This window comes from Bombus affinis, chromosome 15 (genome assembly GCF_024516045.1).
Source record: "Bombus affinis isolate iyBomAffi1 chromosome 15, iyBomAffi1.2, whole genome shotgun sequence".
In the NCBI taxonomy this organism is placed as follows: domain Eukaryota; kingdom Metazoa; phylum Arthropoda; class Insecta; order Hymenoptera; family Apidae; genus Bombus; species Bombus affinis.
This window is the reverse complement of record NC_066358.1, coordinates 1,708,972-1,731,600: the sequence shown is the minus strand read 5'-3', so window position 1 is coordinate 1,731,600 and position 22,629 is coordinate 1,708,972. Positions and strand designations below refer to the sequence as shown.

The 22,629-nt window shown below is 35.5% G+C and overlaps 1 protein-coding gene across 1 annotated transcript in view; it reads right to left on the bottom strand.

Moving 5' to 3' along the window:
• LOC126925029 (uncharacterized) overlaps window positions 1-22,402 on the bottom strand; it is a 93,945-nt gene extending 71,543 nt beyond the window's left edge. The window contains exon 1 of the mRNA XM_050740163.1: window positions 19,882-22,402. Within this exon, the coding sequence (XP_050596120.1) occupies window positions 19,882-20,014 (133 nt within the window). The 5' untranslated portion in view covers window positions 20,015-22,402. The remainder of the gene's footprint in view (window positions 1-19,881) is intronic.
• Between the last annotated feature and the right edge of the window lie 227 nt (window positions 22,403-22,629).

Below are 22,629 nucleotides of genomic sequence, written 5' to 3'. Positions count from 1 at the left end.
TTTTTGATTACAACGGTATTCCGCGCGCGCATACGTTCGTTACCACGGTATTATTACATCCGGAAATCATTCGGACCGTGAACCTTTGCGAACTAACCGGTAGCGCAAATTGCTTCTAGCTAATCAGATTTAAAGAGACTCGCATAATTGAGCTCGTTTCTGTGGCTCGGTTTCGCTTCATGTCTAGGCAATGTTATGATTTTTGGAAAATGGAGGATGGAGAATGGATGTCGGTAATGATTAGATACGAACGTCACTAGATCGTGAATTTTTTTGCATTTATGGAGAATTTAAAGATTTTTATTAACAAATATAATAATTCACAAGTTTTTGAGAAAACTAAAGGAAACGAAGTGTTATTTTTTGCTTTGTCCATAATTTACCAGGTTACAATAATAAATAGTGATTATATCGCGCAATTCGTAAAATAATAGTAAATTAAAAAACAGATACAAAAAGAAGGTACTTAATAGGAATATGGAAAAAAGCAAATCCTATAATCTCTCCTACCAAAGAATAAAAGAAAGCGTTTGGTGTTAATATCCTTTTAGTAACAAACTGTCGCTTTCGTGAAATTTCGCAAGAAGATTCTTTGGAACACAAAATGGTATCCACCGAGTCGAATTAGCGAATGTAACCTAGCCTCAAAAACTCTAGAGCACGTGACAAAGATACCTTATCTGTTGGATTTCGTTCTTTACTGTACAAATTTCTGGGAACAATAATATCCTAACCGGAAGCATCTACACGGAAACACGGTCGAATCACGACCGAAAGGAGCGAATCGTTGCGAGTTGTGAGGCACGTATTGTTGGCGGAAACGCCTGAGAAAAAAGCGGGGATTGTTTGGCAAAACTTCTTTCGCCGGATTAGAGTTTGACGACGCGAGGATTATCACACCAACTACGTGTGCTCCGTCTGATTGCTTCTGGCTGCTTTCGTTACCTTTCTCCGGGAAGACACCTAAACCGGAGGTGAGATTTATCGAGCTAAAGGGATTAGATGCGAGGATATCAATGAAGACTGGTTATTTGAAGTTTGCCGGATATTGTTGCCGATATCGCAAAGCATGGATCTTTTGTAGGATTATTAGGTGAAATTAATAATCTTGCTACACGCTGAAGAATCGACAAAAATATTTAAAAATGTCTAGTTAAAATTAGAACAGTAATCTCACTTCTGAATCCCCTCGAAAGAAGAGCAGCACGCTTCTAATTCATATTTCATCGTGGGAAACGTGTAACTAATATTCGAATACGGAGAAAGCGTCGCAAGTATTAAGTTCAAACTTTTTTAAAACAAATTGTAGTTTTTAATTCTGGAATCATAGGATATCGCAAAATGTGGCTGTTTTGTAGGATTGTTTAGTAAAAATAGGAAGAAAAAGATTCTTTCTTGTTGAATCAAAGCTTTGATAATTGTTAAACCAGAAATTCCCTTCCTTTATTAATTTTAAATTCTTAATTAGAGATGTTACTCGCGATAATTACAAAGGTATCGATTGTTTGAAGGTTCTCGAATGTTGTTACAGATATTTTGAACCATAGCTGCCTTGGGAGGTCGTTTGGTAAAATAGATATGCAAACTTGGGTGCGCAGGAAGATTCTCTGTCGTTAAATCGAAACCTCACCTAATTATTAGTTCGTAACTTCTGTTATTTCTATGAGATTGTAATTGTAAATTCTTAATGACAGTATTGTTATTAATATTATTAATCGTACTTGTCATACTTGACCATGAAGGAAGTTTTACTGCTTAACTTCTTACAGTTTGCAAGCTCACAACTTTAGGTTTATTATTTTAGAAAAATATATGAATCCCAAGTGCTAGGCTTCTTTTATAATTTTGCTTTATACTGTTTGATTGTTTGAAATTTCACAATTAAAAATTCTTTTACCGTCTAATAGTCTTTCAGTTTCTCTATCAACTGACTCCCTTCTCAATCATTCCTCTTTATTATCCTGACATAGATACATCATCGTCGTTCTTCCACCCCTGACTTGCACACTGCTTAGTCTCCTTACTCGCCTAATTTGTTATAAACGTCCTTCCAAATTCCTATCAGCTAAACTTAAAGCTACACCACCTGGTGTGTAAGCGATACTCCAATAAAGCTTAGAGTTACAAAAGTTCAAGTTACACCATCTGGTGTAAGTGATATTCCAATAAAAAAATCACAAACAGGGAAAATCTATTCGCTAAACTTTGTCACCTAAAATTTTGACCTAGAAAAGTAATGTTAGAAAGAATCATCAAATTAAAAGTAGTGTAACAAGCTTAAAAAAGCTTTCTGGCTCTCGTAAATAAATAAATATTTATTCGCGAACATTTATCTAATTTAAAAAATAACAGGAATATATAATTTTCCGTTGAAAGATATGTTTTATTATTTCAACGGAACGCATCAAATGGTAATAATTAACGTGTAAATGTTTGTTGCAAATTCATCCTCTATTTCTTAACATACACAGCATATACACACTTTCACGTTTAAATAATAAAATTACACGCATGAAAGGAATCTACTTCATCAAGGAATCTCTGCCGAAGATGTAATGAAATTTTCATTAAATATACATATCACAGCTAACAAATAATTACTATGTAACAAAAACTCCATATTAATGTTTTGCTTCTAACTTTAAATGTGAATTTACGAATGCAAATTTACGCTCAATATTGATGGAATTCGATACATATTGCAAATTCAAAAATTAAAACCTCAAATTTGAAGAAAAATATTTATAAGAACGGTAAAAGGAAACTTTAATATTGGTATTCACCAATAGTGTGAGTATTAGTAACTTTTATACCAACCATTATTCGGCATATAACAACCATCTCTTCTGTACTTATACTATATCTATTATACAAGTACTTATTCGTATCCATTCGTTACTTTTTTTCAAAGAATTTCATGATATTTTAAAGCTAAATATTTTTCTACCTTCTATAGTTTCAAAGCTATAGCTTGTCCTAGCTACGTAAGACTTCCTGTCTACCGATTCCAATCGAAAACAGCCATATCCGTAACGTCTTTATTCTCCAATATACCCGGAAGTTAATGTAACATTAGTGTCCCAAGAAAACACCTAACCTAGTTCATCGCGTTAATCCTTGGTCTCCCGCCGCGTTCCGTGTAATTAAAGCTGGTCCAACCTGGCGTACATTCAAATTCGCCTCGCAATTTTTTACCGCTCATAAACCGTGACAGTTTATAGTGTCAGCTCCTATCCACCCCTCTGTTGGCATTCCTTGCATTCGTTTTACGTTCCACGACTACGACTATGGGACGATAGTGGACAGAAAGAATAATTCCTGCGTTAATCCATTAACCAAGCGTAAGGGAGTTCGTTTTTCTCCCGGTGGGAACGCAACATAAACTATTTCGCTTATTTGTACGAGCGATTACAGCCGCTGAGCTGTGGCGGACAGATAACTTTAATCGCTGCGCTGAAGACACCCGACGACTAACTGACAGAGACAGGTTCGAAACTTTCGAGATTCTCGTACGAGCAAGGTTGTATTAGGCGTTGCTAACTGATTTATAAAGTCTGTTAGCGGTGGCTGAGCGCGTCAAATGTCCTCGTTGTCGATACAATTCGCAGCTGTTTCGAACATGGAAGACTCGCGGCTAGAGATAGAGCAAGATGTTTGATAATCGGAAAGGTTAATCGGCTTTAGTGGGATTTGAAGCGAAAAGGGAATCATGCTGACCTATTTATAAGGTTGGTGCAATGGAAGATAAGTCGTCGCGGAGGTTATTATAGTAAAGACAATTTATATTTAGATGAAACGAAAGAAAGTGATCGGAAGATTTGTTGACTCGCTATTATGAAAAGGAAGTATGCGGTAAATATTTGGAATAAGAGAAAGGGAGGACGATATGACATGAGAAAAGTGCTGCAACTCACTAGAGAAAGAACAAAAAACCGTTCTTAATAGTAAAGACTGTTTAATATTATCGAGGATAATTGTAAAACAATGATAAGCTTCACCGAGCACGCAAAGACATAATAATAATTAATCTTCCGAGGTCACGAACTACATAAAAGCTACAAAAAAGAATCGTAAAGATAAAGGATCTTGGCCTTCTTGTAACTAATTCAAAATGAAATTACTTTTGATCCACTTCGCAGATCTATACTTTCTACACGAACATCTCATAGGAATTGCAGCAGCAAAAAGTCACAAAGAAAACCTTGTTTAAAGTCAAAAGAGGAAGAGATGAGTAGAACGAAACGAGGGCAACTGGAAAAACCTCGAAGAATGGTTACTGAAAATTTGCCGGGCTCTCTGCTGAATTAAAGCAAACATTGCACGGAACAAGAATGTCACTATTCCTCGAATTGTAGAATTCACGAAGAGGCCCTCTATTTTAGCTATATGCCGCGAGCGCAAAAATTTACTCTTATTCGTCTCTGAAGCGTAGCTGCGCGACGTGTATTTTTACAAGAGTTTCGCGGAAGAAGCAGAGTCGTACATAAAGCAGAAGATACAGAAGCGTAGCGTCGTCTGTTTTGAAATTTCATGGCGTCACAACCGGAGTCTTCGTAGTAACATCCTTCAACTCACGTCAACGTTTCGTTAAAGGTTCCATGCTCGTCGTAAATCATTCTTTGCGGTACTGTAAGACTCGCGACACTCTTTCATCTCTTCAGAATTCGAAAAATGTGCTATTAAGATGAAAATTCCGTAGAAGCTTTCATTAGTTTTCGAGTTAAAAAGGAAAACGCCGATTCCACCGTTTTGAAGCTTACTTTGATTGCACCAAACGTTCTACTGCGTGTCATTAACGTAATTTGAGAGAAATTTCATTTCTGTTTCACGAGAATCGTACAATGTAGCGGAAAAGCGATTTGCAGGTGTGTACGTCCATTTTCAACGTCAAATGGATTTTTTATTCATTTAATGGAATAAAAGGGGCTCGCGGAGATGTAATGAGCCGAAAATTACACGATTCCTGGAAATTGCTGATGTAGGTGTCAATAGACTGATTGACTTCAAAGAGCAACGTATATTTCAGTATGTTAAAGAGTATGCGTCTTTTTGTTTCCTTTCTTTTTGACAGATGCAAAAATGGAAAATGAAATTATATGAAGTTTCGAAATACTGTAAATTGGAAATACAGTTTCTAGCACAGTCAGAAAGATACAAATTTATTTGATATAATTCTTTATAAGGCTATTACATTTTAGTCAAGCATTTCAAACTTTTAGAATCCATCCCTCGAAAGACGGAAGTACCTCAAACAGTTTCCCGTTTAAGAGACCGATACATACATTTTATGTTTTAAATTATATTTTACAAACTGCTACCCGCAACTCAGAGGAAAGCATTTACAAACTTCCAGAGTTGACCTCCCAAAGGACGAAATTTCACCAAACAACCTCCAATTTAAAATACAAGCAACGAACAACGTATCTAGCTAATTTTCTCAAGTAAAACTAAATCCCCTAGTATCTCACTTACTTCCACCGAAACTAAATTCAACCGTTCCACTTCCACTCAGCTTAGAAACCAGCACCTTCCCCTGAAAGATAAATTCAAACATTCTACCCACTACTCAAACACAGAATCAACTATAATATCGTACTATACAGAAACGAGCTTAAATATATCATTCGTATCTAGAAAGCTATTTCGACGATTCCTCTGCTATTTCATCCTTAAACTCAGCCCCCTTTGCAGCATAATCTTTCGGCCGTTAAATCTCGAGGACGAACTGGTACCGTATAAACACTTCCTCTTGCGCGCGCAATCTACCAGACGATAATCGGTGCTTTCGATACTCGTTGAGTAGATAGAAGTACGAAATTCGTCGCGAGATAACGTTCGCTTTACGTGAACCAAGAGGTTCGGTAACACGGCCAATAAGGCGGTCGAGTGGCGTTTACGTTCGGGAAACGCGTTTCCTCGCTCGTCTTCCACCGTAATCCGGAGGACGCGGGCCAATTCCAGTTCCTCTGCTACGTTTAATGGCCGAGACGAGTCGTCTTCGTTGAGAATCCGCTCGTTACGAACGCCAGAGTATCCTCGATAAAAGGACGCTCGATATTGACCCTCTCTACATCGTGATTAATACACTGCGCGTAATCCCTCGATGCTTCTTTTTACTTTTTTCTATCTTTTTCCCTAGTTGATTTTTTGCTTGTTGCGTACGATTGAAATGCGTAGCATTTAGAAGGTATCTGATCGAGAGTCGGCCTCTAGGATGGATTTCCACTGGGACTGCAAGCTAATTCTACGAGGACGGAAGTTTTAAATACATACGAATGATGGATGTAACAGAAGTGAAGGTTTCAGCGGAGGGTATGAAGGGTGAAATCGGCAAAATGTTTGAGAGACGTAGAAAGTAATTTTGTGATAAGAAAAATTCGAATGTGGCATGAAACTGAAACATATTCCTATTTTTTTTTTTTTCTTTTTTTCTTTTTTTTTTCGTTGAGAGAGAATGGGATAAACTTGTTTTTCCGTGAAGCGAGGATCGATTTATAGTAAGACTTTATTTCCTTGAAGCGAAGAGAAGATCCGGAAAGATTTGTTGTCAAGAGGATTCAAGGATAAAGGAAAAGGGAAATTTTTATGAAAATATGAGAAACGTCATAGTAAGTTATACTTCGGTGAAAAAGTTGCACGGAAATTTTGTGGTGAGAAGATTTCGGATAATATGAAAAACGTTATGCAATATAAATATCGGTTATTTAAGGAAAACAGGATGATGATGCGCTTTGGTAAAGAAGCTCGAGGGGCGAAGAAAATATTTGTGCTACTTAATAAGGGAACTTTTAGAGTTCTGTAGAAGCATCGATAATCTTCTATTGTAACAAAACAATGGATGAAAGGTTTCTTTCATAACCAATTAATTCTGAAAATACCACAATGCTGCCTAGTAAAAAAAGTTGAAAATACTGTGAAATTAAAAGCTCCCTTATTTGCAAGGAGGAATTTGTAGGCTAGAGAAAAGAATCAATTTGTACTCTAGAGAAAAAGTTCTATCGTTCATTAGCAATCTTTCACATTGTCTCGAAAAGGAACATTCAACAGAAGAGAAAAGAGGGAGATTTTCTTTCATGAGCACTTGATAGTGATAATACTACTTTGCCACCTGATAAGAAAACTAACAATGTCGTACAATTGAAAAGCCTTTATAGCGGGGAAAAGGATCAATTTTTGCTCTGATAAAGATATTCAAAGAGCGGAAAATGTAAAATATATAATTAGCCGATAAAAAAGTTGAAAGTACCACGATATCGAAGAGTTTTTCTTTAGGATAAAGAAAAATAGACAAATTTATACTTTACAGTCGGTGAATTAAAGAAATTTCTTTTTTATACTAATAGAATCATTAGTAATCTTGATCATCGTATGGCAGATCATGGTAGATTCGAAGAGGAGAAAAAGAAAAAAGCTTCTTACAGTGACAAAAGGTTATTCAATACGACATTTCTAGTAGATCTACGATCCTCGAGGACTTTCTGTCGTATCCAGACATCGGAAGAGAATTTGGAGAATCAGAGGCAGAACAGTTCGACTCGAAGCGTCTTTGAACAACGGTGCACTTTGAACTTCTCTCCAAGCAAACTGAGAAATTCATAAGAAGTCCACGGATTATTCGACGACAACTTGGCACTCGCTACGTGTTTTTATTAAACTCTGCAAAGAGAACTTTTCACTTGAACTGACACCTTTTAATAAAACATCTCTTAGTAGATGTAGATACACGTATAGCTTTCCCTCTGAAAAACGATGTAGCCCGTATCCCACAGATCAGCTGAATTTATATGACATTGAATTGTCAAATTTTAAAAAGGAGGACAAATATCTCGAGCAAAAGTTGAAAGGTAAAAGCGACCTTTATCAAATTTCATATTATTTCTGTAAAAAAAAACTTTAATATATTTAGAAATAAATGTACGCTTTAATATCTTCAATTTTCTTTTTCAATAAATTCCAATTGTTTCTAACGTTAGATCTATTAAATCGATCAAAATATCTGTTTTCATATCTTTTGTCTTTACAATTTATTATTTAACGTTATTTAATTTGACATTGGGTTTCATTAACCCTTTGACTGCTGAATACTCGCGGCCTATGCGGTCCGTACGAACGGCGCGCGTCTAGCGCTGACGATCGCTGTGGACGGAATACTTTTTCGTTAGACTGAACTCTGTTGATTGACTATTCAAAGCGCAAATCGTAATAAGTTATAGTAATTCTTTTGCACGAGATTAAATGATTCAAGAGCGTTATTTTTTAGTTATTTTTAATTATTTATTATAAACATTGAAATTTACAGTTAACTAGAATTTGAGTAATAAACTAGAAAACAATAAACTAGAAAACTAAATTTAGTAAATATAACACAAGTTAATAATTCAGTTGTGTGTGTAAAATTTCAAAACAATTATCGATACATAATCCGACAACGCATTTTCTGCATTCTCTTATTTTTCACACAAACAACACATTTTCTTCTTGATAATTAGATGCGACTGTCCGCGAAACAGGTAGACAACTGTTATAACGAGGCATTATTGGCATTTGTTTACTGCCGTTACTAAGGAATGCATTTATATTTATCTCATACAAACGTAATAGTATTACTTCTGCGTAGGTGTTCGGAAAAATTGAAAAACGCATACATGCGTCCTTAGTCCATGCCGGGTACTTACAGAAAACGCATATATATGTCCTTAGTCCACACCAATAGCTTTCGCCAGACGCCTATATGCGCCCATAGCACTCTAAGGGTTAAGAAACATGACTACGTATATTAATTTATTTTTATCACATCATATAATCCTTCAATATCTAAAAAGAAAAAAAACAAAATCGGTCAAATTTTGATTTCATTAACAACTTCCAATTGGAAAATATCGTCGAATGATATTCGAAAAGGAGATTTTAGCCTTTAAAAGGAATATGTAATCAGTCTAAAGGATAAAATGAAAGTTAGACGGATGTTAAAAAGAGGCTTATCATCCAGCTCTGAACAACTTTTCGAAAGCGTCAATGAAAGGTAGGAAATGAGAGAAAGAGCCGGGATTAGAGTCGAGTGAACCAACCATGGTGCTTATGAAAACGATAAAAGCCAGAAAATTGTCCACAATATAAGGTCGAAATATTGCGGTCTGTATATTGCTCTCTTTCACCAACTTTCCCCGAATGATATTTGTTTATATCCCTACTGCCGGCGGTGCTATTCAGATCGCGAGACGACTGGAAACGTAATTTCGATATGAATACGCACGAAATGATGTCGTTTCAACGCTTTCGCGCGATCTTTCGGACGCCTTCTGTTTCACTGAATTACCGCTACAAACGGTCTGTATTTTCTACATTTCCGCTTTAGACGTTCACGAATAAGTAAAAAGTATCTCGAAATAAAACATAGAGAAACGAAAAGCGATATGTTTGAAACGAAACGTGCTTTAACGACGAGTAGAGAGCACTACTATCTGTGTGTTTTTTCTAGTTGTATTTCTAGGGAGCGGTAGAGGGGCTGAATAGATAGGATTCCATATAAAGAAAATTTCTGAGAAAGGAAATTTGTATACGTACCTACCGTAATGCTGCGAGTAGGTACTTTAATTTCTTTATACTTTATAAAATTATAAAATAATAATGTTAGAAAAGAAGATAGCATGAAAGAATATTAAGCAAAAACATATATTTCATAGAAAAGAGTTGCAAATAAAATTGGTCAACTCCACTTTGTTCATTCATTGTGTTTTCATTATACTTAGGTTAATTATATTTTGTATAAGTATCAAAATACTCTTACATGCTAATTCCTTATCGTCTCTGATTAATGTAATAGCTAGATATCTTAATAAATATATTTCTCAGACATTCTATGAATTTTTGCAAATTATATGCATTCTGTGCATTGTTGAACCTTTAAATTTCCTATAAATGCATAAAAAATCCACAGTCTAGTAATAGTTTCACACTATTTGAATTTCATTACAATACCAAGACCAAAGTAAGTGCAGCATTGCATTGGAAGTAGTCACATAAGTCTTGACAAAATTGCCGATCGAATTTACAGTCAAACATATCTTAATTAATTTAATCGGAGGTTCGTTAGTCAGAGGTCGAACGATTCCATGCTTGTCCTTCGGTCTTTATTTTCTTGCTTGATCATGGGATAGAGTGGGAAGCTCATTTACCTCGCAGGCGGATCACTACGAAGTGATTGATCGCGTTCCGTCGTGAATCCATCGGTCAGCTTACTCTGATCGATTTCAGAGAGAATCCGCTGCAATTTTTCTTGCGGTGCATCCGGACATGAAAAATTATCTCGTGCTCGTTACGAGCACGATTACTCATGATCGAGACTTTCTGTTTCAGATAAGATGAAATTAGTTGGTTACAGTTTTTGTAGGAACCGAACGTTTCAGCACGAGATGAGAAAATTGACGTGGAAAACTTCAAATACCTGGTATGCTTAACATTTCCGATAATCTACGTTTACCTTACTCAGACATTATTTATCAGCTATTTGTAACATCATCTCTAAAGCCAAAAACAGAAATGATGCCCCTTGAAGTTTCCGCATATTCGATCTCTCGTATTAAATACTTTAAAGACTTCTACTATCCTTAATATTTAACATTTCCAGTGACTCACATTTATCTCACTCACACATAATTACTTATTTAGGAACAATTCCCACTATCGCTCTTTAAACTAAAGACTCAAAAACCAGAAAGCAGGCTTAAAAGCATACCAAACATTGACGGTTCGATCCAGTACCCTGAAGATCACGCACGAATTAAAGCTCACTGATGACAATGTTCAAAGAAGCTCGTAATCCGTAAATCATTGGGTTGGTCTGATAATGCAAACTTAATGAAAGAGTTAACACCAAGCTGCTGCGCTTCAGTCGCGTGACCTCGGGACTACGCTGATTCCCTCGCTGGATATTCTAATGGGTGGCAACCCTTATACGGACCATGAACGCATTTAGTCGAATGGGTTAAAACTGCAGTTATTTGCGGTGCACTTCAATCGAATTGGCTGCCGTTTGCATAATCTCCGGCCTTCTTCGCATGCACACCGAAGCATTCTGTGTGTGCAGGCAGCTTCTTTTCCGCTTCTCAGCCGGTTCTTCCCTTTCTGCACAACCTCCATCATGCCGTCACCCCTTTCCGCCCTTCGCCGCGCCACTCTCTGGCACACTACCGATGAAAACGTTTCGCGGTTCCATCCTTCCTTTCGCTACGGCTGTTTACGACCAGATGCAGTCTGATTTATTCCAGTCGCTACTGCTCTCCTAAGGAGCCATCGATTTCCCGATCACAGGAGCAAGATCGTTTCCGTACGCCGTCGTTTTCGAATTATACATCGTATGTGTATTATATGGATAGGGTAGAATAGAGTCTACAAAGACTGCGTCGTTCGTTTTTCACGGTATTGAGGTGGGTGTTTCGACCTGTTTGGGTTATTATTTGTTGCTGCATAGAGGGTGGGAGATTGGTTCTGTTTGAAGATCTTACATAAAGAAAATTGATAGGTAGGCATTATATATCATACGTGTGGTGGATGAAGTAAATAAAACACCTGCAATCCTCAAAGCCAGTTACATTTCCTTCTTTCGTTACTTTAAGGTTTTTTAAGGTTGTTAGTTAGTCACGTTTGATTAGTTACTTTTGTTACTAGTTGAGGATGGGCAATTAATTCTGTTTGAAGAGTACATACTCGTATAGGGAAAATTTATGTGTTGTGGAGTTATATACCATACGTATAATATGTAGAGTAAATAAAATAGAATTTTCAAAGCCAGTCACGTTTCCTTCTTCTGTTCCTTTAAGACTAATATAATAGTTAGCTGTGTTTGGTTAGTTACTACTGTGACTCGTTCAGAATGAAAGATTAACTTTATTTGAAAATCATGTGTTAAGAAAATTGTTTTAATACATCTGGTGGCAACAAATCAGTTCAGACGATAATTCTGAGGTTTTGTAAAAAGAACCAAGGGCCTAATTAATGTTATAACAATAAATATTATTGAGCTGTCTAAATTGTTTTATCAAATAGATATATACGTGATCAGATGGTTGTTGTATTATCAAATATGATCATTAAAATCAGTCTACAATCCAACATTTAATTGTCAAAGATCTTTTGGCATGGAAGAATTATGAACGACAAAAGCATTTATAGCGATCATAAGATCCTCAAACACAAGTTACGATCGATACACGTTGTCGAAGCTATGATATCTCTAGAAGGCGTTATTACTTCCTCTCCTTAGGGAGCTCAATAACAGAGGACCAATAAATCAATCTGGTCACCTATCTACTTGATATATTGCCTGATTTACATTCAGCAGATTTGCATTCAAGGTGACTAATGACGAGCACTCCTAAGCACTCGCGAGACAGATTCGTCAGTATTCGTTTTCTAAATTTCGAATGGACAACTCTCTGCCTTAATTCAAGTAACGATAAGTGTATATATTAATTTAAAGTTCAAATCTTAGATTGATTGAAATATATGTTTCTAGTCACATTCCAAAACTTTATATGTATAGTTTTCATGGAATGTCAGCCATTTGTTATGGATAAAGAATTTTGTGGAATTAGAATTTTATATGTATTCAAAAGTACAAAAACTTACGGATAAATTGGAAGTGTATGTAATAATATACAGCGTAAATAGTAAAATGTATTAGTTCAATGTCCATATAAAATATTTTAATTCCATAAAAAGGTAGTAAATGTTGCTTTTTACAGTTTATAGATTTTGCTAAAATTCACGTGCTAACTATTATCACAGGTCATTAGAAATGTGTGAATACTCATGAGTGGCAGTACATGTATATATGTTTCAAATTATGTCCCAACGAGATTCGAACAAGATTTTCAAAGAGGAAATCAGAATCCTCACGCTTTCAACTCAACGTCATTTAACTTCTCCTGTAGAAACGCTAGCTAAGCAGTTCCCATTTCACCGATAGCAAGGAATCGCGCAAACGACCAATTCTGCCCCCATTCGAGAAATTTCTTTCAAACGATGGAAACAAAAATTCTTTACAATTTTTGTCTCAATAGAAAAGGTTACGCACCTATAAATGATTTGTAGAGGCAAAAGGAACGAAATATTCGCAGAGACAACAAATTCGCATACTCATTCATATTGAAGCGTGGAATTTTCAATGTGAAAATATTTCGCATGGATCAGCTGCACCTCCAAGAGTGAAATGGGTAATATTAGATAGTAGATACAATATTAAACGGATAAGTTAATTCAATCACTTTAAATTTACTCATTTCTGATGATTATCTTAAATTTAAGTATTTTATCCTTTTACATCAGCTTTGGAAGACTGTCGATATTCATGCAATTTCAGATGACTTCCTTGAATAAAGGAGAATATTTTGACAACTAAGTTTGTATATATCACGTAGTCCATGAATAAAATTTGAATTTCCGTCCAAGAGACACGGGATTAATATACACAACTTATCGGATGAGGGGAAACACTTGCTGTTTACATTAAAAGAGGAAGGAAATACTTTCCCCTAACGTAGAATAAAGCATTTTATTTTTTATACTATTCACAAACGATTTTCCATAATTTAGTCACATTTCAAATTGGATAATATTCACATTGATGTGAAAAATTAATAAAATACGGTTTTAACCAGACGGGATGTACGAATGATATGTCAAGTATAACTTTCCCTTCCAATTTTACGTAACGGGAATATGCTCAATATTAACCTGGACTTTTCTTCCTTAATTAAGTCAGTAATGAGTTCAATAACGAGTTCGAAACCTTGTTCGCCAACTTCATGATCCAACGTTGCTTGTGACGACACATTAAATTCTCTTCTATAAATTGATTTCCCTCCTCCATTTCAACGGTGCGCGCTACTTTCGCTTCATTTCGTCCTTAGTTTCTTTTCTTCCTCTTTTTTCCGCGTCGTGTTTCACGAATTTATTCGCAACGTACCCTTTGTTCACTACGCGACTCGATATAACAACGTTTCCGGTGTTTCGAAGTCACGAGTCGATTTCCCATTTGCCATCATTCCTTTACAGTTGTAAAGAGCTTGCGCGTAGAAACATATTTCACTTTAATATTTGCTAACATCGAAAAAAATCTGGGATCTTTAATAGAATAAATGCAAGAAATTACACTTAATCTAAACTTTGATGTGAACTATTAAATTATTACATATTGGTAATTTTTTGTATCATTTATAAATAGAGAAAAATATGCACGATATAATGTCTGAAAGATCTTAATTGTCAAAAGAAATTAATTGAAGTTAGTACATATTTGACGAAAGTTTCTACTCTTACTTGCGAAACAATCATACAAGGAAATATTAAAGTTGCTATTTCACATAAATATCGATATTAATTTTTGGATAGTGTAAAAATATTGTGAAATTTAAGTCCTGAAAGATAACACTATAAAATTATTATTTCACGAAAATATACCAATCTTTAGGAAAAACTGAACGTAGAAAATATTTAAACTTGGCAAAATTACGAATAGAAATTAAATTTATTTAATTGGATTGCAAAATTTTGTAGTTCACGAATTATTTCTAAGTCCATAAAATGCAAGTAAAAAATATTATAACAACGAACAAAAGAAAACAGATTCAACACTAAGGATGCAATTCATGAATATAAATGGAAATGATGAGAGAGTTCAGAACATGGTACGCACATCATGCTAATTTGCGTAATTTGTTACACTCAGATGTAGCAACGGCTAAAGCAAACAGGTACTCCTGTTAAAAATAACAGGTAACTAGGTGTAAACAACGGATCGTGACAAATGACGAAACGTGTTGCGTTCTAAAATACACAAACATATGTAAAAGTCATGTTGAATTAATTTTAAAAAATAGCAAAATCTATGAATAAATAAAAGGGAACAAATACAATTATTTCAAAATCACTTTTGTCTGAGCTTAAGCAAATATGTTTAATATTTAAAACACACATTTAAGTAGGAAATAAAGGAACACTCGGAAGCTTCAAGTCAAACTGAAGACTATTCACATATTCGTGGAGAGCTTGAACAAACCTTTGAGCTTGAAAACTCAAGATTAAACAGAAAGCTCTTTCTTTGTAACGAAGTTAAAAATATTTGACCATAAAAGCTTAACATTCAGCTGAAAAAAAGGTTTAAATTTAAATTCAAGGATGAACTTGAAGGTATTATTTGCATAAAGAAATTAGAAAGAATTCCCCTCTGAAAGTTTAAGATCAATGTGAGCTGCAGTGGATGTCATTATCGTAAATTCCACCGTACTACTACTATTGTCTACTGGAAGATTGTACCAAACCAAAGAAAATTCTAAACAAGTGATTCTGATTATAAATTCAAAATTAGGTCTATTAAAGTTCTCGAAACGTATTAGAATTCTTCATTTGAAACATATTCTTGATTTGTAGCCTTCTGTAAATTAACGTGGCTGCTAATGAGCCAAATAGATCAATGCAAGAATAAAATCTTAATGAAAAGAAAGATATTTTTCAAAATGTAATTACCTGTCAAACCTTACGCGATTCGCTCGGATTTCTATATGTACTTCCAGTTGTGATTTCAATCAAAATATCATGCGTTTGAGTTTTACAACGCGTGGAACAAATATCGCGCCGATAAAAAGCGAAATTGCACCTGGTACGCCTCGTTTCGTCAAACAACGAATTGCGTAGGTGAAATATATTAAAATATTTGGTTAGCTGAAATATTTATTACACGGGATTTCAGTCGCCCTGCCAATCCACGCTCTTTCGCTATCACCAGTCGTTCGTCGAAACATCTCGCGATTCTCTTGTAAATATATTTCCGTTCATATTTATCGTCCGACGTGAATGAAAATTACAGAAACACGCGGTTGAAACGTTACGTTATAAACGACGATTACCGGACTCATTATTTAACAAGTGGCGCGGTTAGTCCACGGAATGCTTTTAAAGCTTCGCCCACGATTTTCAACTCGCTCTTTTGTACGAGTCGACAGAAGGCGATTGCATCTGAAAACGTTCGCGTAGAATAGCTCGAATTAGAAAAGTTCGTTGTAATCGCTGCATTTGGCGCGAATTTTGCGTTTCATGCGTGTTATTTAGTTTTTGCATCTTGAAAATGAAAACGAATTAAATAAAATGATGGCGAATACAATGCGCTCCTTAATTAATATATTCTATTTAGAATGTCTTTACATTTTTTTTAATACGTCGAAATAGTTTAAATTTTCCATTTTTTTTTTTTAATTTTTAAGCTCTATTCAAATTTTTGTGCAAATTCATGTTTCTGAGAACATAATTAAAAATATAGAACCCCGATAGAAAATTGTCTTACAAAATATTACCAAATATTACTGGTATTGTACTTTGGGTATTTCATATATCTTTCATATGTGCATTCTATATAATTTTCAATTTTCAATAAATGCATAAGCTGTATAACTGTATAAGCCATTATTAAGATAATAAAACGATGAAAGGAACAATAATATTTTTAATTAAATTTATTAGATATTTTAAATGAGACGTTTTAATTAAGGGGGACATTGCTATGAATTTCACGTTTCGCGTGTATCATTTAATCTAGATATTGATCCTAACAACAGAACCATGCATTTTCATAAGTATGAAATTGAAATTTAATAAAGACAACTTAATTCGAAATGGGTCGATTTTAATTTTTTCAAATGTAAATATAATTTGTTTTCCATGTAACGACGCAGAATATCAAAGAATAGATATTACAAACGTCAGAAAATATTTGAAAGTATTACATATTGAACTAATCGTCTCTTCTCAACATCTCTTCTCAAAAGGTGCTTTTTATGGAATCCAATACGTATGCAAAACAATGTCAACGTTTAGACATTGTGTAACAGCCATTGGTATGCTCAATAAACGTCATTTTCAAAAGGTATATTTCACACTTGAAATTCATAAAAATATTTAAAGTATTCTCGTAACCACCTACGTATAGACCAAAAATTTCGGATTCACCGAGTGTATAAAACATGGTGAAAAAAACAGAGTGTCATTCATCTCAATACATAATTCACTATAAAATATTCTAGAATTTGAACGCAAATACGCTCTTAGGATCGATGTTATCCCAGTAAACATCCAGATGACAGAAATTGTGTCAATTCCGATGTGAAAATTTCACTTTGACGTATATTTAATTAAACTCTAACGTTACATGTCGACAAACGTTGAAATTGATGAACATGTGGTTAATACACTGAAAACTGTCAATTTCTGTTATGATACACTATAGCAATGAAAAATCTATTTTTTCGTCAGTATTGTAACATAATATTTCGTTGCAATTCGTTCATCTACTTTCTGAACGAAGATATAATAAAATTATTGACACAAAATAAAATAAAAATTTGGAATCATGGATTAAATTAAAGTACTTCTCATTATTTCCTATTAATCTTTTGATTTTTATTCTAGGAGGCACAGTATTTTATGATTGAGTTTTCTGAATATTTATATTACTGATGGAATGATATTGATTTTCTTCCATGATTCAGCTGGAATTACTCACTTACAGGGTGTCTCAGTAATCATATTACAAACAGCAGAGGAACGATTCTACGTGCAAAACTAAATCGAAAATAAAAAATGTAATTTTTCATTGCACGTTCTGTTTTCGAGAAAATTGAAATTATAATAATAAAATTAAAATTATTTATCGTACGAATTGTTATATATATAATACCAACCCAAATCCCAATATCTGAATCCAAGAACACTCAGCTGTCGGCTATTTTTCACAGTTCACAAAGTTAACACCTTCACTCTGAAGGTTCTGATCAGTTCGATATTTCCCAACTTAACACCTGTGCCGCAAAAATTCTGTTCAAGATCACAAACATCTAGACCCAAGAGCGCTCAACTATCATCCATTTCGCATATTTTCAGACCCAACACTACGTTCAAAACTACGTTCTATAGAATCCAACAGATGGCTGGCCAAATGGAAGAATCTTGTCCCGTGAATCATCCTCGTGTCTACATTTGTTAATAACTTCCGCCCCTCGGTTACCAGTCACCCTAAAATAAACGAATTCTTCAACAGGAGTAGCGCCAAGGGATCAAGGATGTTTCGTCGCGGGTGAATATAGCGGTCGGCTATATTTCTCAGAGCTGGCTGAATCGCGCCGTAGCAATTAAGCGTCTCAAAGCCAAAGTCTGAACGAAAAACGCGATTCAATTTACCAACCGTTCGGCTATCCGGTCAGATAGCCGGTAAACAGCAGGCGAAAACCCGTGAAAAAGTTTCAATTATCCTAGGCGAAGATTAAATTCCCTGCCGGGCATCAGAGATTAAAGCGTTAAGAAGAAACGGAAATTTATGGCCCTCGATGAATTTGTCGTCTGAATTTCCACCAGCCCATCAGCCTTTTGTATTCAACAGAAAGCAAGAAACAGGGAAGAATTTAAACTACATTATTTTGTACCTAATCGCCGCAAAATTTCCTAGTTCGCAGAAAAATATGAAGAACCTGCTTCCAGATTTCAGTCTCACATCGAAAATTTTCTCAAAATTTGCTGATTTCGAAACAGTCTTTAATTTATGATTTAATTGGATTTAATTTCTTTCATTTGAAAAAATATTCTCGTAAGTAAGTACTCAAAAAAATTCCGAATGTAAAAGTATACAGGAGAAAAGAGAGACAGTCATTTTGAATAAACTGTATTGTAGTATAGAAATCTTCATAATTTTAAATATTCAAACAAGTTAATAATGTGTATACGTATTCACGAATGTTTGCAAATCCGTAAAACGAAAAAATAATTCGTAAAATAGAAACACAATTTACATTTCCTAATATTATCCGAACACACGGCTAACAAGTGTGTACTTCATTTCCTAACCAAAGCATTCTCATTTATCTCTATCGTAAACGTAGTATTGTATATGTTCTGCGACTTGTGAATAGTGGTGTACTGCTTTAGCTATTTCCTGCATTAGCACAATATCTAAAGCAAAACAATGAAATATCATACGCGCGTTCCATCGATCTTTCAATTTACAATTAACACTAGAACTGCTCATAACTAAAGTATGAAATTTGTACCAAACCAAATTAAATTGAAATTAAATTTATAGTGAAATTAAAATGAAAGGTATACAAGAAAATACACAATACGACGAGAAAAACAAGCTTTTATCCAAATATTTTACAAAATATTATCTGCCAAAAATCTCTTCAATTGATAATTTTTTCCATGCATTGTTCAGTTCTAGTGTCAATATCAGAATTAAAATTTCACTTCGATATCGGTATAACCTAATTGATTTAATTGATCCACAATCTATTATCCACATACTACTATTAGTCGATGTTATAAATATTATAATAGATTTAAAAATCTACATCATAGACTGAATAGAAAAAAATTCTACAATCGTTATTCTAATTTTCTTTATTTCAATACTGTCGTCTCATAATAATACCATTGCAATGCTATTTATATCCATTGCAAGTGATAAATCTTCCGCTCCTTCTCTATTATTAGATAGTAATAATCAGACTGAAAATATCTACGCTGATTCATATGTTTATAAACGTAATTTAAGAAGCGGTACCTAAGTAGTAAATTCTTTCACGTACTAAATACTGTAAGAAATAATATATTTCTGTGCCTTTAAATTTTCCACAAATGAATAAAAATCCACAGTCTAGTAATAATAATATATTAAATTGTTAATGACTTCTAAAATAAGAAAAAATGTGTGGCGAGCTGAAATTTCACCCAAAATAGGAATTGACTCTATAGCCCCAGTTCCGACTTCGATTAATTCTACAAACTTCTGCCCATAAGTGTTAAGCGAATTCTTAGAAAGAAGTAGAGACGTTTTCTCACCTGTCCCGAACAGAGAGCAGAGCAGTAGTAGCGCGAGCCGCATTTTCGTCGGACACATCCCCTTGCACCTGAAATACGAATCGCTCGCGATCGAAGTGACACTCGAGCCACTCGCTTGCCTCGAGTGCTTCATCGTTCGCTCGACATCTAAGAAATGTCTCCGCGCAGACCGATCGTCCCTCGAGGGAACCACTCGCGTCTTGTAATTTGCACCCTGCAACTGTTAATCCAACCGATTGGGACACCTGGATAGCCTCGATCCAGGACACCTCGCACTTCTTTACCACTTGGCGAGTTTCCACCTTACTAGATTACACTTCCTCTCCTCCCTTTTATCCTCTTGCTCTTTTCCGATCTCGTCCTAGAATTTCAAAAGCTCCTTCAAATTCTTCCACCAATTCGTGGTCGACACCGAACGTCGAAACGTTCGATGGGCGGGGACATTCGGATCGTTTGGATCGAGGTGGCGAGATGTAATACCGTCTCGAACGTTTCCTCCGCTCTTTATTCGTGATTCCAGATCATTGAAACTTTGATTTTTGGGTTTGATCAGAAATATCGCTATTATCAGAATTTTTCTATTTTGGATTGATCCTTTGCTTAAAAATTAGCAATATAAGTCATTCTTTGGAGATTTAGGTTTTCTTCTTCCTTCGTTTTAATCCAGTTTAATGCACGGATTTATAGACAGATAGAATCACTTTAATTACACTTTATAATTATAACTGTGTAATGTAGATTAAGGAAATAAATCCTTCATAAGACAATTCGTATCTTTTTCGTGTATCTTTGGATCACAGACTCGATTAGATCGAGTAATCCAATCTAATGAAATTTATAGATACCTAAATCGCTTTTGTCACTTTTTATAATTATGTTTTTATAGAGGAACGTATGTCGGGGAAATAGATGGTTTTTAGGAGATTTATGTTTCAACATGAATCCAATTTATCCAGTTCCGATAATCCGATTTATAGACACACAAATCACGTCGATCATCTTTTATAATTATATTTCCACGCTGGAACGTAAATCGAGGAAATAGCTTCCCTTTAACGGATGTACATATATTTTCTTCGTGCAACGTTGGGGCACAAGCTTCAAACGTTTCCAATAATCCAATCTATTAGAATTTATAGATACCTAGATCAGTTCGATCACCATAAATCGAGGCGATAGATCGACTTCGAGAAATTTACATACATTTAATCTTTATATTGGAAATTCATTTCAAACTTGAAATATTCTTAACAATTCATTTTGTGGACACTATGTTTAAATCACCTTTGATCACTTTTTATAATCTCACGATAAAACTCATTTAATTTTTTCAAAATTCTCACATCACTATTATCCCAGACTCTTGACCATACGCACTACTGAAGCTCACGGATCGCTTAGTTGCTCGATAATAGCTAAAAGAAACCGGTTGCACTTGCTCATATACTTCAAGTGACCCACATCTTTTTTCTATCCTCTCTCGATGGAAATTGCCAATCTTGCCGATACTTTCCGTCCGTCCTTCCGGTATCTACCGCGTTCTTACGAGAAGCTTTCGAGGCGTCTCCCCGGTCTCATTAGCCCGCCCTTTCATCCGAACACTACCAGGTCATCCGATGGCGAGTTTAATCAGCAAATCCGCCGAACCAACCAGTTCGTCAACCACCCGTATTTGTCACTTTGGTCAGCGACTAATTAATAATCGAATTAATTATCCACTATTTTCCTGAAAGACACGTTTTTCACCGACTATATTTCTCTCATTCGACATTCGACTATATTTCTCTCAGTTCGTTAATCATCCAATTAAACAACATTTAGGTGTTCCAATGGAATTAAATACAATTTTAAAGAGATTGTTTCGTCTAGTGATTTACGTACACTCTATTGTACAATGTGTTTACGGTACTGCAGTATTCGGCTTCCGCGTTGACTTCTGGTAACCTGCTGCAGAAAATTAAGAGACGCTTCCTGCGTCACCCTAAAACGCATTCAAACGAGACACAGCCACGTGCCACTTAGCCGCACACCACGTGACACTGCCTCGCGATATGGTTAATTGTCACCATCTCTCTTCCTACCGATCGATACGATCGAACAGTATCACTGTATCACTCTAATCACACTTGCTGCATCCGATCACTTGTCCTCCATGAATCCATATAATCCTCATAAGGTGTAGGTATTTCGTGATTAAATTATATTCCTCTATCACTATCCATCATATACACTCCTGAACAAGTTGTGTCGATACTTGGGCACGACTTGCAATGTAAACAGAATCTCACTGAAGGATGTTACCCAACGTTTACACGCACGGAATACAAAACGAAGCGTAAACCGACGTTCACAATCGCACACGGTGTCGAATTTTGTCCGAGTGTCACGTTATCAACGAAACGTTTCACTGTAAAACTGCTGGATTATAGAGAACTTTTCGCGTCGATCGTACACGTCGCGATATGTTGACAGGGTATCTTTTCCGTCCGAGAGTTCGTAGTTGACAGAAAGCCTTGGCGGGAGCTGCACGACGAATAAGGTGCCACTCCCACCCGCGCATGCTCCTCCACTCTAGATCGTCGTGCCCTCTCGGTCGCGCGCGCTCTTTCGCTCTCTCTGCTCGTTCCTTACCTCGCCCTTTTGCCCCATTCCAGTGCACGCGCTCCTTCACCGTTCTCTCTTGTCGCCCGCGTGTTTCTTGTTTTGCTTGAACGCGCTTTCTTTCTGTTTCGCCTCACCCCGCTGTTC